At 41.9% G+C, this 17,559-nt stretch overlaps 1 protein-coding gene across 1 annotated transcript in view; it reads right to left on the bottom strand.

The window, feature by feature from the left end:
• Positions 1-3,081: 3,081 nt before the first annotated feature.
• The window catches only part of LOC134571358 (uncharacterized), a 232,721-nt gene continuing 218,243 nt past the window's right edge, over positions 3,082-17,559 (bottom strand). The window contains exons 19-21 of the mRNA XM_063429560.1: positions 6,348-6,425; positions 4,339-4,503; positions 3,082-3,443 (exon numbers count right to left, since the gene is read on the bottom strand). Coding sequence (XP_063285630.1) covers positions 4,367-4,503; positions 6,348-6,425 — 215 coding nt within the window. The 3' untranslated portion in view covers positions 3,082-3,443; positions 4,339-4,366. The remainder of the gene's footprint in view (positions 3,444-4,338; positions 4,504-6,347; positions 6,426-17,559) is intronic.

Here is a 17,559-nt window from a genome sequence, read left to right as displayed (position 1 = left end):
CTGCCTCATTATTCTATGGTAGTTTACAGTTTACACACAACCCAAGCCAGTCTGACAGTAAAGGTGGCAGTGTATGGTCTCTCCTTTCACCTCACTGCTCCTTCAAAACTCTACCCACCACTCCTTCCCTCTCTCTCTCTCCTCCTTTGAATTTATCTCACTTCGCTTATTCAAACCCTTCTCTGCTAACATTGCCGTTATTTATCGCTCCCTGGTTCCCCTCTCCTCTTCCTTGACCACTTCGCTGCCTGGCTACCCTACTTCCTCTCCTCTAACATCCCATCCCTAATTCTCGGGGACTTCAATATTCCCATTAACCCACCCCTGACCTCAGCAGCCTCTAAACTACTTTCAATTACTTCCTCCCTTGGGCTATCACAGTGGGCTAATACCCTCAACCGCATTTTCTCTTAAGCATGTACAGTGTCTAATATCTCTAACACTCCATTTTCTCTCCTGGTGCTACACCTTTAATTTCAGAAGGACATAGTACAACAAACGTTTCAGGCAATAGCCCTTTATCAATGCTAATGGACAATAGCATTGATAAAGGGCTATTGCCCTAAACGTTTGTTGTACTTTGTCCTTCTGAAATTAAAGGTGTAGCACCAGGGGGTGCACTTCAAATTCAAGTTGCGCAAGAGTCCAATCCTTTTTTCTTGTTTGGCTATTATACACTGTTGGAACTACAGTGTGGGGATATTGCTTCACTGTGGAGACCTTTTTTTTGTGAATATTGACATTTGTGTAGGCAGATAGTTAGCCTCTACCTCAGTTTATTTATACTACTTCATTTCCTCTCTCTGACCACCACCTCTTATCATTTGCTCTTGAGTACCCCCTCAACCAACAACCTAAGCCTAACCCCCCTCAACTCAGGAGGAACCTCCAGCAGCTGTCAGCTGATATTGATTCGCAACTCCTATCCATCCCTTCCCTCTCCTGTCCCTCACTGGCAACCTCCACTATTAACACTACCCTCACCTTTGCCTTGTACGCTGCAGCCCCGCTCCAAGCATGCACCTCGAAGAGGACACGCCCCCAACCGTGGTATACTAAATCAATACGATACCTGCAAAGATGCTCCTTGTGCAGAACGCTCCTGGAGGGAGCCTCGCACCCAGTCAGACTTTCTCCATTGTAGATTCATATAGTGTTCATACAGCGCAGCCCTTGCTCTTGCCATGTAGTCATACTTTTCCTCTCTCATTTGTTCATGCTCCCGCAATCCCAGGTTTTTCTCTGACACCTTTAACTCTCTTCTTCGCCTTGCTGTGGCCATCCCTCAAACTAACCTTACAGCCGATAGCTTTGCATGCTACTTTACCAACAAGATTGAACAGCTAAGGAAATAATTGTACCCACTCTACCTTTCTCTTTCTCAACCACACATAGATCATGCCTTTCCTACCCTTCAGTCTTTCTACCCGGCTACTAAACAAGAGGTAGCTGCTCTTCTTCTTTCCTCTCGCCCCACCACTTGCCCGCTTGATCCTGTCCCATCTCACCTTATCAGATCTCTTCCCCCCTTGTCTTGCGCCTTCCTTAACACACATCTTTAACTGCACTCTCTCTTCTGGCATTGTCCCTGCTGACCTTAAATATGCTACTGTAGTACCAATCCTGAAAATAAAACCCTCAACCCATCTACCACCTCTAACTATCATCCCATATCCCTGCTCCCTTTTTCCTCAAAGCTTCTGGAAAGACTTGTCTTTACCTCTATGACTCACTTCCTGAATTCCAACTCTCTTCTTGACCTTCTTCAATCTGGCTTCTGCCCCCTCCACTCTACTGAGACTGCTCTTATCAAAGTTAGTAATGACCTAATCACAGCTAAATCCAAAGGCTTCAATTTGGATTCCTAGGGAGCTTCTTAAGGGGGGCACCTGCAGTGGCGTTATTGCTAGTCTCCCTTATCATGTTGTTTTAGTTATATGGAGTGGGCTGTGGTTGCCGCCGGCCGAGTTACTTTGCGCTAGGGAGCACTTACTTGTAGACGAGCGCCCGGTAAAACATCGGTCCAGCATTCACCTCAGCAAGCAAAGTCAGGCCCCCTCCCAGACAAGCATCGCAAGGGAGCATCATTTGTTTGCTCCTGCCCCTTACCCTGTACGTGCGGACAAGTGGGCGGGAGAATAACAGGAAATGGGGCTGTGTCGGCTGACGGGCACAGTAAATTGTCAGGAACGAATAGCAATGTGCAATGCAGATAAGAGAGAAGGTGCAGTGTGTGTTTCAGTCAGTATGTCAGTCTGCATGAGTCTGTGTGTATGTATGGGTCTGTGTGGGTATATATATGTATGAGTATGTGTGTATATGTGTGTGTGTGTGTGTGTGTGTATATATATGGGTCTCTGTGTGTATGTTTGGGTCTGTGTGGGTATATATATTTATGAGTATGTGTGTATATGTACGAGTGTGTGTATATGTATGGGTCTGTGTGTGTATGTTTGGGTCTGTGTGTATATATGGGTTTGTGTCTGTATATGTGGGGGGGTCTGTGTGTGTGGCGGGGTCTGTGTGTGTGTTGGGGGATCTGTGTGTGTGTTGGGGGGTCTGTGTGTATTTGTGTGTGGGGGGTCTGTATGTGTGTGGTCTGCGTGTGTGTGTGTGTGGGGGGTCTGTGTGTGTGTCTGTGTCTGTGTGGACTCAGTTTGTGCAATGAGTGAAGATCTGCTTTTCTAGCAATCTGTTCATTTGTTCCCACCATAAGGTAGACAATTGATAGTGACCTCCAAAGTTATCACTTGAGTTCTACCAGTATTTATTTAATATTAAAATACAAGAACAAACAGGAATTTTATAGAGATAGTCAGGAGGTTGATGTTGGTATAATCTAGGACAGAAATGATTCACCACACACCAGACATTTGACATGAGATATTTTATAATAAAATTAAATATATACAGGAATATAATGTAAAATTATTTATTACCAGTATAAATTAACTGATATTTCTATAGTAAAAAAATGCTTTGCCAGGAAAATCTCCCGTACACTTAAACCGTGTGACAACAACGTTTCTTTTAACTATTTGCCCACTGGCTGCATTCAAATAGTTCTTACTTAAAAAAAAAATGGTCAGAGTTTTAAGCATCTAGGTATGGATTGTAATCATGCAGCCATGATCTCTACCTGGTAGCATTCACACAGAGTAATATCCAGACACAATTCTGCTACATACAGAGTGAGAATTGCATAATCTGGACCCTATTCAATATACTGAGAAATCTGGAATTTTCTTAATGGTCCTTTATGAAACTGGATGTTTTTTCCCCATTGGGTACGGTGGACATTCAGACGTTAGTAAATAGACCCATCTAGCATGATACATCATATTACATTTCACAGTTTTGGTACTAGATAAAGCCAGCTTTGCTAACAGACTTGTGGAAGCCAGATGTCCATGGATGACTCTTCGTTTACTCAATATGTAATTCTACAAAAACAAACAAAAATACAGGTCAGTAATGCAAATTTAAACATGTTTGCCTTTCATAAAAATACCTGGAAGTAGAACCTAAAGGGATTCACACCCATTCCTTCTGCTCCCCATAATACGCATTCTCTATCCCTTCTCCTGATGTCGCTCATCTTCCATCTATCCCCTCTCCATATAATTTAATTCACTGTCCATCCATTCTCCTCCATGACATTCATTCACTATTCATTCTCCTCATCATGTCACATATTGTCTTCCCTTCTCCTGGTCATGTACTTCTCCTACACCCCTTCTCTTTACGAAGTCACACATTGTCCCTCTTTTTCTTATCAAGTCTCACATTCTCATTGCTTTATCCTTACTACATTAAAGGGACACTCCACGCCCCATTACCCTACGGACTGCTGTAGTAGATATGGTACAGGAGTAACCTGGCCATTTTTCGTTTCCAGTGTCTCTGCTTCATCTTTCTTCTGACATTACTCACTGTGTAATTCTTCTAATTATCATGTTAACTAATTAATATCCCCACCCTTACCATGTTACTCATTGTTAATCCCTTTCCGTTACTATATTACTGATTCTCTATCCATTCTCTTTATCTCTTAACTAAATTACTCTGTCTCTTTTTTTAGCTATATTACGCTCTCTCTTTTCTCTTTACTATATTCCTCATTCTCCATTACTCATTAGCCCATTATTTTCCTTCCTACAGTACTCACCATCGATTGTTTTTCCTTTATGCAGAACTACCGGTAATCATTAATTTGTTTACCGTACCAATTTACTCATCACATGTCTTTTTCTTGCAAAATTACTCTTTATCCCCCTTTATACATGTTATTAATCAATCATTTCATATTATCACCTCATGGATTATTATGTATCGTACATTAAATAGTGTAGAGCATTATACTCTTTCAGTCTGTGATCATTGGATCTTCTTCTCCTGAATCTCCCATTCCATCTGAAGCTTCATACATATCTACTTCCTGTTCGCCAGCTGCCAATAAATGAGCTTCAATGTTGGATCTTTGCTTTTTCTCACTGTGGGATTCTACAACCACAAAAAGTAAAATTGTTAGGACCAGAATTGAGGATTTAACTTATCTGCACTTTATTAATCTCAATCATGGTAAAAAAAAAAAGAGAGAGAAGCCTCTGCTGCGCCTTCACCCCATCTCATTAATTATCATCTGCTTCTTTCCATTACAATGTTACACTTTGCACTAATTTTGAATGAATGAATCAGATAACACTCCTTGATGCCAAGCTAATTGCTAGGAGACGTCCAATCAGTCTAACTTACAAAAACATCAGACAACACTTGTTACGTGCAGGCATGCTCTTCCATCAGCTCAGAGCTAAAGGAAGTGGAAGAGAAGCTTTCTTATAAAATTTATGAAAGTGCAGATTTCTCAAAGAAAGGGGCCCTTTATAAATTTATATTAAAATGGAATACTCCATAAACATAAAGCACTTTAACAAGCTTTAGAGAAAATGCAGTGTTTACATTACAGCCTAGTGATAACTCCACTGGCCACAGCTCAGATGCCTGCTAGAGGTGTTTCTTGGGGCAATGCTGCAGCATTGCCATTCAGTATCCCCACCCTCTGCATGCAGACACTGAACTTTCCTCATATAGATTAATTGCTTCAATTAATCTCTATGAGGAGATGCTGATTGGCCAGGGCTGTGTTTGACTTGTGCTGGCTCTGCCCCGGATCTGCCTCCTTGACAGTCTCAGCCAATCCTATGGGGAAGCACTGTGATTGGCTCAGACTACAACTTCTGATGATGTCAGCAGACTGCAGGCAGTTCAGAGGCGGACATGGGCAGAGCCAGCAGCTCCAGACTTGAATACAGTAAGATTTTACTATATTTAGGGAGGCAAGAGGGGGCCAGGGGGCTAGATGGTGGTTTTAACACTATAGGGTCAGGAATACATGTTTATGTTTCTGACCCTATAGTGTTCCATTATGTGTGTAGAGTGGTCCTTTAAATTCTTATGTTAATCAATTTTCTCTGCCACTAGATAATATATTTATGAAGGGTTGGCCAGTACATAGATGTCTCAGAATCTACAGGAACAGACAAGGGGGTAACCCTAATAACAAAAAGAAGAGCAGAAATCTGTTCCCACAATCAATATCAACTTATGTATACAAAATGTTAAAAGTCTTAAAAATACTTTATTTGTCCTTGAAGAAAATCAAAAACACAAATTGACAAACATAAACCCTAGCTAAGGCTACCTGAATAAATGGAAGTTCATTTTGACAATTTCAAGGTAATCGCGTAACCATAGCAATATATATCCATATATGCAAAGGTAGTGTCTAATACACTCAAAGAGCCCCAAAGTAGCGGTTTAGTTAGTCTCGTCTGAGAGATCACCCACAAAGTAAGTCAGTAATCAGAGTGATGACAATGTATCTAAGAAAACACTGACACAGTGCCAAATATCTGCACAATGTAGCTGAAGGGTCTTCTACAAATAGAGGTCAGTAGAAGTAAACGGTCTAAGAAAAAACATATAGCAAATAAATGTCCTGTAAATACAGTCTGTGCTACGATCTCTAAACAACAGACATATTGCTGTAAGCTGATATCATAATGCACTCCTTTTGTTTACTAGATAATATATATTTCAAACCTCTACCATTTTTTGCACACTCTCTGTTGAAGTTTTATGATCCTCTTTGGTCTTGGGGTCAAATGTGGTGGGATCTCTGCCTGGGACTGCACACATCTCTAACTTTATCTGCTCCCTCATATCCACATTAATGTTTACTGACGCTGAATTCTGCTATCACATACAACATTCTTAACATGCAGTTCTCCTCCGAGGAAGACATCTTTCAGACACTCAGATCTGCAGATAACTGTCTGCTTTCTTACCAATCTCTTGTCCATCATCTTCCTCTATTTTTCTTTTCTTCTGTCTGGGTGAATCCCTTGCATTTTCTTGTTTTAGTTCTAATAAAAATAGATCAGATGTTAAGAGTCAGACATCTCATAGCTACAGTGTTTTATCATACAGTGATCTCAAAATAAGGAGGACAGATTGACAGAGGAATGGCAAATTACACAGAGTGTGATTGCAGGTTGCTTAATAACAATATACATTAAAGGAGAGTTCTGTTTATGTGATATCATTCCTAGTTTATGTAAAATCATTCCTGTTTTATGTCGTTTCATTCCTGGACAGCACACAGAAACTTTAGCCAACATAATTGCTACACAGGGTTCTACTACTCAACCTTTTTTCACTTGTGTACCCCTTCGTATCCATTTCCATAAATTGTACCCAGTGGTGTACTAAGGTGGGGAGTGTATATTTTCAAACTCTGCTGCTTCGATCCATTAATTACCTTTAAGTCAGCGCTCAAGGCGTTTGTTTATAGAACAGATGCCATAATTCACTTTACTCGTATGTACGGGGAAGGCTCTTGGGTTCATTCACTAATCATTAATTTGCAGAGAGTTTACAACCAACCGTAGGAAAATCACACATGGATTTATTCACTGGACAGCAATGTGGTGACTTGAGAATAAACTTTCCTAAATCTATATATTTTGTCACAAGCTGTCTTAATGCCAATATATATCTGAGAATAACACCGGAAAACGATTGAGTGGAACCTCTCCAACTGATCACAATTTACTACATTCATCCTGGTCATCAGTAAATTAAAGATTTATTTTAAATTTACACAAAATGCTGGCTTCATAACCATTACTGATCTGTGCTTTTGGATACATCCATTCATTTTGTTAGAGAAAACAAAAATAATTCAATTTAGAAGTTATTCAATTCTTATAGGAACATATCAGACAGGTAGTCCTGTATATTAATAAAGGAGAGAAGTCTGGGTGCTAAACAAATCCTTATAAGACAATGTGTATAAAAGTGCTTCACACTCTGGTGTAATCCCCAAATTCACTAACAAGAGAGCAATGTGTAGTAGTGAGTGGAGCAAAATTAAACACAGTATTCAAACCACAGTATTAAAAAAAAAATTATACAAACTCATTAGGTATATGATGATTTTTCCCACTTCTGGGATAAATCATTTCTGGGAAGAATCATCATAAGGGCCAACGCTACCTGTAAGGCGACCTAGGCAGCCGCCTAGGGCGCAACTTAGCAGGGGAGCCGGATCCCTGTGCCCAGTGTTGCTCCTCATGCTGCGCCGCCTGAGCGCTTTTACAAGCCTCAGGTGGCGCAGCACTGCTGCATGGAGGGCGGCCGGGTTTGAGTGACCGGCAGGAGGGAAGCACAGAGCGCTCCCTCCTGCCGGTCTCTCTATGTAGCGTGGCCGGGCGGCGCAGAACGCGGGACAGGAACCTCTGTTTCCTGTACCCGGGGGAGTAAGGACCACAAGGGGAGGGGAGGTGGGAGTAAGGACCACTAGGGGAGGGGGGTGAAGGAACACAGGGGAAACGGGGGTGGGGAGGTAAGGACCCCTGAGGGAGGAGGAGGGGAGGTCCACTAGGGGTTTGGGAGAGGGAGGACCACTAAGGGGGGGAAGGACCACCAAAGGAGGGTAAGGAGGGAGGACCACTTAGGAGAGGGGAGGAGGGTAAGGACCACTAAGTGGGGGGGATAATGACCACTGAGGGGGGGGAGATTACCACTAAGGGGGTGGGGGAGTAGGGGAAGGTCTACTAAGGGGTTTGGGAGAGGGAGGACCACTAAGGGGTTTGGGAGAGGGAGGACCACTAAGGGGGGGGGGAAGGTGGGAGTGAGAAGACCACCAAGGGGGGTGTCTGTACCAATTAGCATGCCATGACAATGTTTACTCTATAATCTTGTCTCTTGCCATTAGCTGGAACCTGCTGTGTGGCAATACCAGTCTGTTTGATACTCTATGCACAGCAAAAATAAAAATTTAAAAATCAATAAATAAAAAATACTGCTACCCATAATGTGTCAAAAGAAAACAGCAATGGTAAGCTAAAGGAGCCAGAGGTGTGTTTCGGCGTGTAGACATGCTGTTGTCAGAGGCCTCAATAAAATACTAGGCATAGACTACTCCTAATAATTTCATGTATACACGGTCAATCAGCATGCCGTATCAATGAAGGTGCTAGCCAAACTGTGTGGGAGGATTGTAAACTATGATACAATTCTTCACTTTTGCTGATAGGTCATTTGTCCCCACATGGTGTCTGTACCAATTAGCATGTATGTAGATGCCAATATCGCAAAGACACAGGGTGCCTCCTTACCCATACATAATATCTGGGACTGGACCCCATTTGGAGGACTCAACTTGCAGAGCCTATTTACTTTGAAGGACCTTATCTCCTTCCATATAATAGGTCGGATCTGCTGTAACCACCTGTATGTGTTGATGAAGCCCGTCCAATTCGGGACCAAAATATATGAGTATCAATCACCTAGTTTCACTGGCTGCTACTTGACACTGCTGTTTATTCTAAGTATCAAAGGAATACAGATGAGTTTGACTATAGTCACTTTAAAAGTAAAGTGGAGACAGAAATGACTTACCACTGCAGGGGATATACTTAAAGAGACACTATAGTTACCAAAACAACTTTAACGTAATGAAGCAGTTTTGATGTATAGGTCATGCCACATGCAATCTCACTGCTCAATTCATTGCCATTTAGGAGTTAAACATGTCCCTTTAAGGATTCTACTGGAGTATAAATCCTATCACGCGTAGGCATCACCAAATGCAACTTCACGAAGATTACATAATTACCAGAAGAACGGAAGAAGATATCTGGTATAAATCAAGTCAATCAAATCCATTCTACCTTGTCAAGAAAGCAAAAAAAGGATTTAGATATAGCGCCAACTCAAAAGGTGGCAGCAAACCTGCTAGAAGGATACCCTAACAATACAACAGCATAGCAGATAAAAAAGGAGAGAGGCAGGTTGGGCCAAAACAACTATATACTTATAAGACCTATAGATGATACAATTTTTGATACTTAATAAATAAATAAATACGTTTAAACTCACAAAAGATAGTTCTTGTTGAATGGTGAATCGTCGAACAAGGGGCCGTCTGCTGGCTCAAAATGTGTTTGCTTAAAGCAATATAGTCTCTTGTTGTAAGGTATTGTATATAGGCTCAAACAGGATCTATACTGGAACCTCGATATTTCTTGTGGGATTTTCAAATCATGCGCATCATATATGAAATACAAATAAAAATAGGACCCAATAGTGCAATTCGGTTGAAATAATCTTGGAGTATGTATAAAAGCGGGATAAAATACACTCACAAACAAGGAGCTTCCAATTCAGCTCTTAGTAAAGGCTTAGAGCGGTATAATCCCCACTCACGGATATAGCTCTCCTCGTTTATCCATGATAACCTGGTGTCTGTACAATAAGAAATATATGCACAAAAGGAGTCAAAATTAAATGTATGACTCTTAAAACGGATATTGTACAAAAGGGTTGCTGTACCGAAAGGTCGTCATATAATAAGGGTGACATAAGTATCAGATAAAATATATATCATAATAAACTGCTATATCTTAATTTATATCCTGTCATCTGAGTATTTAAGAAAATGGACAGGGTTACAATAGAAGCATATCTCTGCATCTAAACATCATTTACCCGACAAAATCAAATGCTGACAGAAGAGCAACTGGTAACTAGGGACAGCAAGAGAGAAATTATCTTTTAAAACAGGGGTCAGCAACCCATGGCACGTGGTCCATGGTACTGGCCTATCAAGAGTCCCAGTGAGACTTCAGATATCTGCTAGTGCAAACCGAGTGGTGATGGAAGGTAGTGAAGGACAATCCTCTATTTACACATTGCACCACTTAGAGGAAGTAATCTCAGATCACTTCCTTCCAGCACTTGTGATGGGACTCTGCACTGGAGTAGAGCAGACCACAGTAGCTATCTCATCTCGTGCCTTTGACCTACACGTCTCGGTACCGCAAGGTCTGAATATCGATTTTGAATTAACACATTTTTTTGATTATTTATATTTATAGATTTGTATATATATTTTTTTTACCTATTTTATATGTCAAAGCATTCAATATGATTTTACATTGCTGATTATTTTTAATAAGATTTTATAGTATGTTTTAAAGATTTTTTTTTAGCAATTCCATGTTTTTTGGTTAGTGGACTTTCTCAATAGGAGGGCCTGTGTCCTTCCTTGGAAATAATTTACGTATACCAATTTTACTATGAATGCAACTTATGACAGTTTAACTCAGAATTGAAGATTATGCTGCCTTTAGTGTACTAATAATCTTAATTTTAATAATGACAGAAGGCAAGTATTTTGCATAACACTTCCTTTACTACTCCATAGCAGAAAAGAACATGTAAAAAAAAGGATCCAATCAGGTACAGACACTTTCCACTGAGGCACTTCCTCTTGATAGTAGCGACATCACAAGTCATCAGTATAACGATATTAAAACGTAAGACACCAGAAACCGTCCAATTCAGTGTAACCATGACGACTGATAAGAAATCCATTGTAATTTTCTAAACACGAAGAGACTTGCAGTTTGACTCAGAGGTCTTACTGTGTTGTGTTAAGCTGAATAAGACCGAGAATGTTTTAGTGGTACGAAGTGCAACCATGAACATACCATAAACCATGACATGAGAGATATGCAATGATCCACTACTCGCACAACTGCCATGTAACTTAATGACATATGTACATAAGTACTATAATCTAAGATCTGTCAATCAATGATAGAAACCAGATAAAAACTGTAAACAACACCACAGAGAATCTGTATAAGTACCATCAATACATGTAACCATACAAGAACAATCCACCCATAATATATACAAACCATAACATACCTGACTAAACAAAAACCATCTCAAGGGTCGGGATGCAAATGGAGGGGAAAATACTTGCCTCCTGTCATTATTAAAATTAAGATTATTAGTAAACTAAAGCTAGCATAATTTTAAATTTTATCACACGACAGGAGGATTCATATTTTACCGTTTTAACGCTAAGGTAATATGGAGAAAACGGCATTAGAGGAAGGTATAACGTCCAAAGTGTAGTTTCTCATGACCAGTCTGACACAATCCGAGAAGGAGGCCCCTGCCGTGAAGGCAGAAGAAGCCGTCGCGCCACGAACCGAATGCGCTCAAAAGGATGGAGCAATCCCGGCCAAAGATAAAAGTGATCGTACCCAACAGGGCAATGTAATAACCGAGACCGGTCCGAGTGGTCTAACATAGGACACCAACAACTGCCAGGATGAAGAAGATCGTAGTGTGGCTTCAGTTGACACATAAGTGTGTAGTGTTTGGACCACGCAAAATTGTGGTTCTGATGGAAAAACGGGTAGAAAGCAAACGTCGAATCCGACATGGTACGCCAAGACATGCGAAAGGTGACACTTCCGGAGAAAGACGAGATTGCGTCCATGTCAAGAGCTCGAAAATCTGAAATCCGACAGAAGGATACTAAACACAAAGGAGGGTAACTTCGCAGTCAATTGCCGTGAAGACAATTTGTCATAGAAGGCCACTCCTGTGTAAAACAAAGAACCTGGACTACATCCCAAAGGGAGGAAATTTCACTCTAGGGGGTTTAGTAATCGAATGCCCCAAAGTAGTCTTCAAACTAAAGGGTGTAGACCTATCGTTTTCCCTTGGATAGGGATGTGAACGGTCGCCGAATTAGCAAAATGCAGGACGTCAATGGACTGGTAAGACTTACCTTCCGAAAACCAAAATACCAGAAATTTCAGAATGGAGGATATAGAGGCCATAAAGGGATCAAGATTCTGTCCCACACACCAATTGACCCATGAACTGAGAGCATTTCCTTGTTCATGGGGCCCATAAGCCTCAGAGGGTATCCCTAGCTGTTGACGATAGGTCATCGGTACACCAAGCACCCCTAAAAGACTCCAGGCTACTAAAGAGAAGCGTCCTTCTTGAAGAATGGGATGAGGATTCCCCATGGGGTCCGTGAGCATCATATGATTGTCTGGTAAGAGCAGAGGATCTTGGAATGACAGAGCGAGGAGGTCCGGGAACCAGGGTTGACACAGCCATCAGGGTGTCACCAGGAGGGTGTTTACCTCTAACGTTCTGATGTGATGGACCATTCTTGCAATTATTGCGAATGGTGGGAATTTTAGACCCCTTTGGGTGGTCAATTCTGCAGCAATGCGCCTACTGCTGAACTCTCTTGGTATGGCAACCAACTGTAAAACGTTGGTAGTTGATGGTTGGTGTTGGACGTAAAAATGTCTAGTATGAACGGGCCTCTCAATTCGTTCAGTGTTGCAAATATGTGTGGATCAAGTAGCCAATCGCTGCTATTCCGCCAATGTCGGGAGAACCAGTCTGCTGTCAGGTTGGTTTCTACTGGTAGATGTTCTGCCAGCAACGTGATATTGTGTGGGAGACAGTAGTTGAAGATTTCCTTCGTCAGTTCCGCTAATGCCTGGGAGCGAGTGCCCCCTAAGTTATTGATGTATCGAACTGCGGAGACATTGTCCATATATAGAAGAATGCAGCAAATTGTTCTTCCTTTTGTTATACTCCAAATAGCAAAGGCGCCTGCCAACATGTGCAAGCCATTGATGTGTAGGGCGAGTTCCTCTGTGGTACAGACTCTGCCCATGGCCATTTGTCCATCGGTGGCACCCTAGTTCCATCGACTGGCGGCCGATTCCTCGAATGAAATACGGCCATGTGCCAAAATTGGCCCTGCCTTTCCACCCCTGCATACAGTCGAGCCCCCAGCAAAGTTTTTGCTGTACCTACTCTGCCATGGGGGCCGGTTGGTCATAAGTGGGGTTATTTCTGAGGAAAAAGGGCTATGAGGCCCTGCATGGTTCAGGAGTGCAGCAGGTCCAGGAGTATCACCCGGATGTAGGAGGATAGTAAGCCCAATATCCGTGCAATATCACACTTTGATTGTGATTGAATTCCCACACAATATTCTTTGTAACCTTGCGTATCGCCGCGACTTGAGCGGTTGGAATTGGGAGTGTACATGACAGTGAGTCAACGTCAAACCCCAGGAATTGCACACATTGAGTTGTTGTCAACGCTGAATTCTAGGTCTGGTCGAAGAGGAGAATGTCATCCACTAAAAATCAGGTAAATCGGGCCTCGGATGCTTTCTTCTCGCAAGTGGGCCACCACTGGTTTGAGAACCTTAGAGAAGCACCATGGTGCTGAGCTGTGCCCGAAGGGAAGGCAAGTGAATTGCCATGGTGTCCCGTCCCAGATGAACCTTAAGAAAGGGTGACTGTCTGCGTAAATTGGCACAGAGAGATAAGCATCTGTTAGGTCCAGGCAGGTGAACCAGTCTCCTTCTAGGAGGAGATTCCTCAGGAGATGAATACCCTCCATTTGAAATGGTGATAGGAGACGTGTGCCTTTGAAGTTCCCTCCGGTTTATTACTGTGTGGGTTGTATAGCCCTCTTCGATCGAAGGTTTTGCAGTTCTAGTTCCACAAGAAAAGCCTATGCTGCAGAAAATTGCAGTGGACATGGGGAATAGACTTGTATTGGAGTGTTCTGGAAATCTGGAACCGCGAACGGTTTGCAGCACCCAGGCATCCAAAGATAGTTCTACCCACTTCAGGAAAAATGAGAAAGGCGACCCGTGGCTCATCCACGGCCCCTGCTAGAAACTTCTGGAGTATTGGAACGGCTGTCGACCGCCCACTACTGGGTAGAAGAGTGGAGGGCGGGAATATCTGGGGCCTGAAGGCCAGAAGTGGCTGGCAGCACATCCCCTCTGCTGGAAAGCCCTTCCAAAAAAAACTCATGGGTTATTGCCACGGAACACCCTGTGCATCGAACTATGCACCTTGTTAAACGATGTAAATATGTTGACATGTTTATTCAACTTCTTCACAAACTGTTCTCCAAATAATTTACCTCATGCTTGTGGGCCTAGTTCAACCAACTTGCCATCAATTCTGAATAAGGCTGCCCGACGTCTCTCCGAAGAGAGGGACACATAGTGTTACCCAGTAAGCAAAAAACATGTCTGGGTCCACTGATGAGTTATCAACTGTGAAGGAGTCAGCCTGAGTGTATGCCTCGTCCGCGATTGCCATAACCCGTGTGAGTGGCTCGATTGCTTTGAGGAGCTTGTCCTGGGCTCCCTTAAATCCCTTTTTTGACCCCTTTACTTGGGTCTCTAGCCCCTCTTGCCATGAAGGCTATCATAATAGGATGACATTCCAGATATATGCGACCTTATCTGGGAGTGAAGGTCTGGGGCATTCCGATCTTAGCCATTTGCGGATCTCTTTGTCCAGTGCTTCGCATAGCCAGAAAACCAGTACTGGGGCTCACGCAGAAACATTTCTTTCATGAAGGAAGAGGAACCCCATGTCCCATCATCTGAGTGGGAATCCTCCATTTGCCACTCATCAAGAATCATGTGAAGGAGGGACATCCTGCTCTTCATCAGAATAAGCGTCATAAGTCAGCTGGGTCTGCCAGTTTCCACTTCTTAGAGGGGTCTTGCCCTTTGTAGGCTTGTATTTGTACCCTTCACCTTCCAAAGGCGTATTTAGTAGGGCGGCCTTGCTCCTTCGAGGAGGAGTCAGAGTCATCTGAAAAATTTATCTGCAGAGAGCGTCTAGCGGGAATTTGGTATTCTCATGATCAATTGGTAATGCCTTAGCTAAGGCCTTCTCAACTGAAGCAGTTATTGCCACGTTAATCAGTGACTGGAGATCTGACGGCATCTGGGGTCTTCCATCCTTACACTTGGGACTCACTTAAAGTAGGTGTAAAATAAAACAAGTAGTAGCATGGACTGTCAGGGGGACTGATACACAATGATATAGGTTGAGGCAATGCTGGGGCTCACCCAGCTAGATAGGAGACTGCACGTACAGTTCCACTTGGCAGCACTATAGGGGGCTCACCCCAAACCGGAATGAAAGGTATGAACCTGACCGGTTTACCCACTCTAAGGTAAACACTAACCTGAAATAGGTCCCTGTAGCAGGCAGGGTGAATGGAAATCTACATTTTCTGAGATTTTACGCTGTAAAATAAGAGCAGCCAATATATGCGACAATCCCAAGCAAAGTCCTAACAACCAACAATAGTTAAAATGGCCGCCGCAGTACTCGTGATACGAGCTCCGTCATGGCCGTAAAAAAACCCTGCAAAATGCGGTTCGCAGTAAAACTACCGAACATTCGCCTAAAATTGGGTGAACATAGACCTACAAAAGAATAAAAAAAACAAATGGTAGATTGAGAATGCGAAAAAAGGCGAGCGCTAACACACGAATCATTGAAAATGAAAATCTCAATGTCACCACACTCTCCCTGAGGAGAGTGTGACGCGCTATGAGAGACCCCGCAAAGTGGCGAGCGTAGCCACAGAAGGGAACAGGGCAGTGGGGTGCCAGAATAATGAACTGGCTGTGAAAAAAAATGGGGGAGGGGGATACACAATACAACATAGTATGAAAAAAACAATACAACATAGTATAAAAAGTTCCAAACCTAGCTATAAGAATAAAACACCACTACCCAAACAAAATATATATAACAGAACAATATGATATATGAATAAGAAACAATACATATAATTTAGAACAAGACAAGCCAACAAAAGTGTAGACACACAATTTTCTGACCTGACTTGTGATGGAGCAGCAAAGAAAGAGGAAATGCCTAAGGGTGAGGTGTCTGTTATACTCTCTACCTGTACGTGATTGGTTCCTTTTTCTATATGTTCTTTGCTGCTATGGAGTAGTAAAGTCTTATGCAAAATATGAAGCCTCCTGTTATGGAATTAATACTGTTGCTATGAACATGGATGGATACAATTTATATGTATCCTTGGGATTTTAGTAAGTATCTGTGTACATGATTCTAATAGGATACAAATGTATCTAAATTAACCTTTAATTAATTGTTTTAGAAAGCCTAGAGTAGGACATTTATAGGTATGTACAGACTGCAGAATTACTCATTGTAATTGTTTTCAAACTAAGGTAGTATATCCATTTAAAAAGAACGCACAAGGAAAGGGTTTATTTAATAATTTCTCTGGGTTCTTTTTACTCTTTTTGGACTCTATTACTTCTTGCTAGTGGTCAGTTTATTAGGATGAACTGTTTTTGGTTAATTTATGAAATTTTATGATGTATTATGTTAAATAGTAAGAGTTGTCTGTATTCAATGCCCATGTAGAAATAATAGATGATTTGGAGCAATATCTTTATAAACCATAAGAGAATGGGGAGGTATTTAAACCCACCCTCCAAACTGCACCAATAGACTTTGAGAAAGCACGTAGGGCGAAACACGTTAGTCACGTGGTGCCTTTACGCAGTGTGTGCACGAGGCATATCCGGAGTAAGAGCACGAATGAGGAATCTAGTGGCTGAAGTACCTGGAATGAGGACTTGTGAACTGTGAGCCTGCATCACTGTTTTTAGCTGAAAAATTAATTTTTAAAATATCTACCTGTGTTAATAAAGCTTTTAAAAAGTTAAAAGGAGTGCTTCGATCTACACCAAGGTGAGCAAGCACATATAGGGTGAGGGCAGCGGCAGTTTGTACATACTGCACAATCTGTGGCTGTTTATGTAGTTAAACCGTGTAGGACAGGCATAGGCAACCTTCAGCACTCCTATTAAGACCAAAGAATCAGCGTGAATAACACTATATGTGTCAATTCATCAAGGGCAGTGGTGTGTACCCCTAGAAGGTAGGAGAACAGTTTAGGGTCAGTCTCGGTGGAGGTCCCTCTTAAAGGTATACTACGCAATTTGAAGTTTTTTATTTCTTAGATTCCACATTGTGGGTATTTAACCCTTGGACTGCTTTTTTGAAGGTAGATGTGATGCCTTGAGAATTCTTGACTGTGTAGTTGGAAGATTTCATCTGATTTGAAATATAACGGCTACTTGTAGACTGTCAAAAATTCCTAATTTATTTGGTAAAATAGATATATTTAAATATTTATTTTATTGCTTTGCATGTAGTGCACTAACGCATACAAATTTGTATTTTAGTGTGTATATATATATGTATATGTGTATGTATATATATATATTTAGTACCAAGCAAACTTTTAAAGATACAGCGCCTTGGATTTAAACTTCAAAGTCAGCCC

Source organism: Pelobates fuscus, chromosome 8 (assembly GCF_036172605.1).
Source record: "Pelobates fuscus isolate aPelFus1 chromosome 8, aPelFus1.pri, whole genome shotgun sequence".
Taxonomy (NCBI): Eukaryota; Metazoa; Chordata; class Amphibia; order Anura; family Pelobatidae; genus Pelobates; species Pelobates fuscus.
The sequence above is the reverse complement of the archived record's forward strand: the minus strand, read 5'-3'. Positions and strand labels throughout refer to the sequence as shown.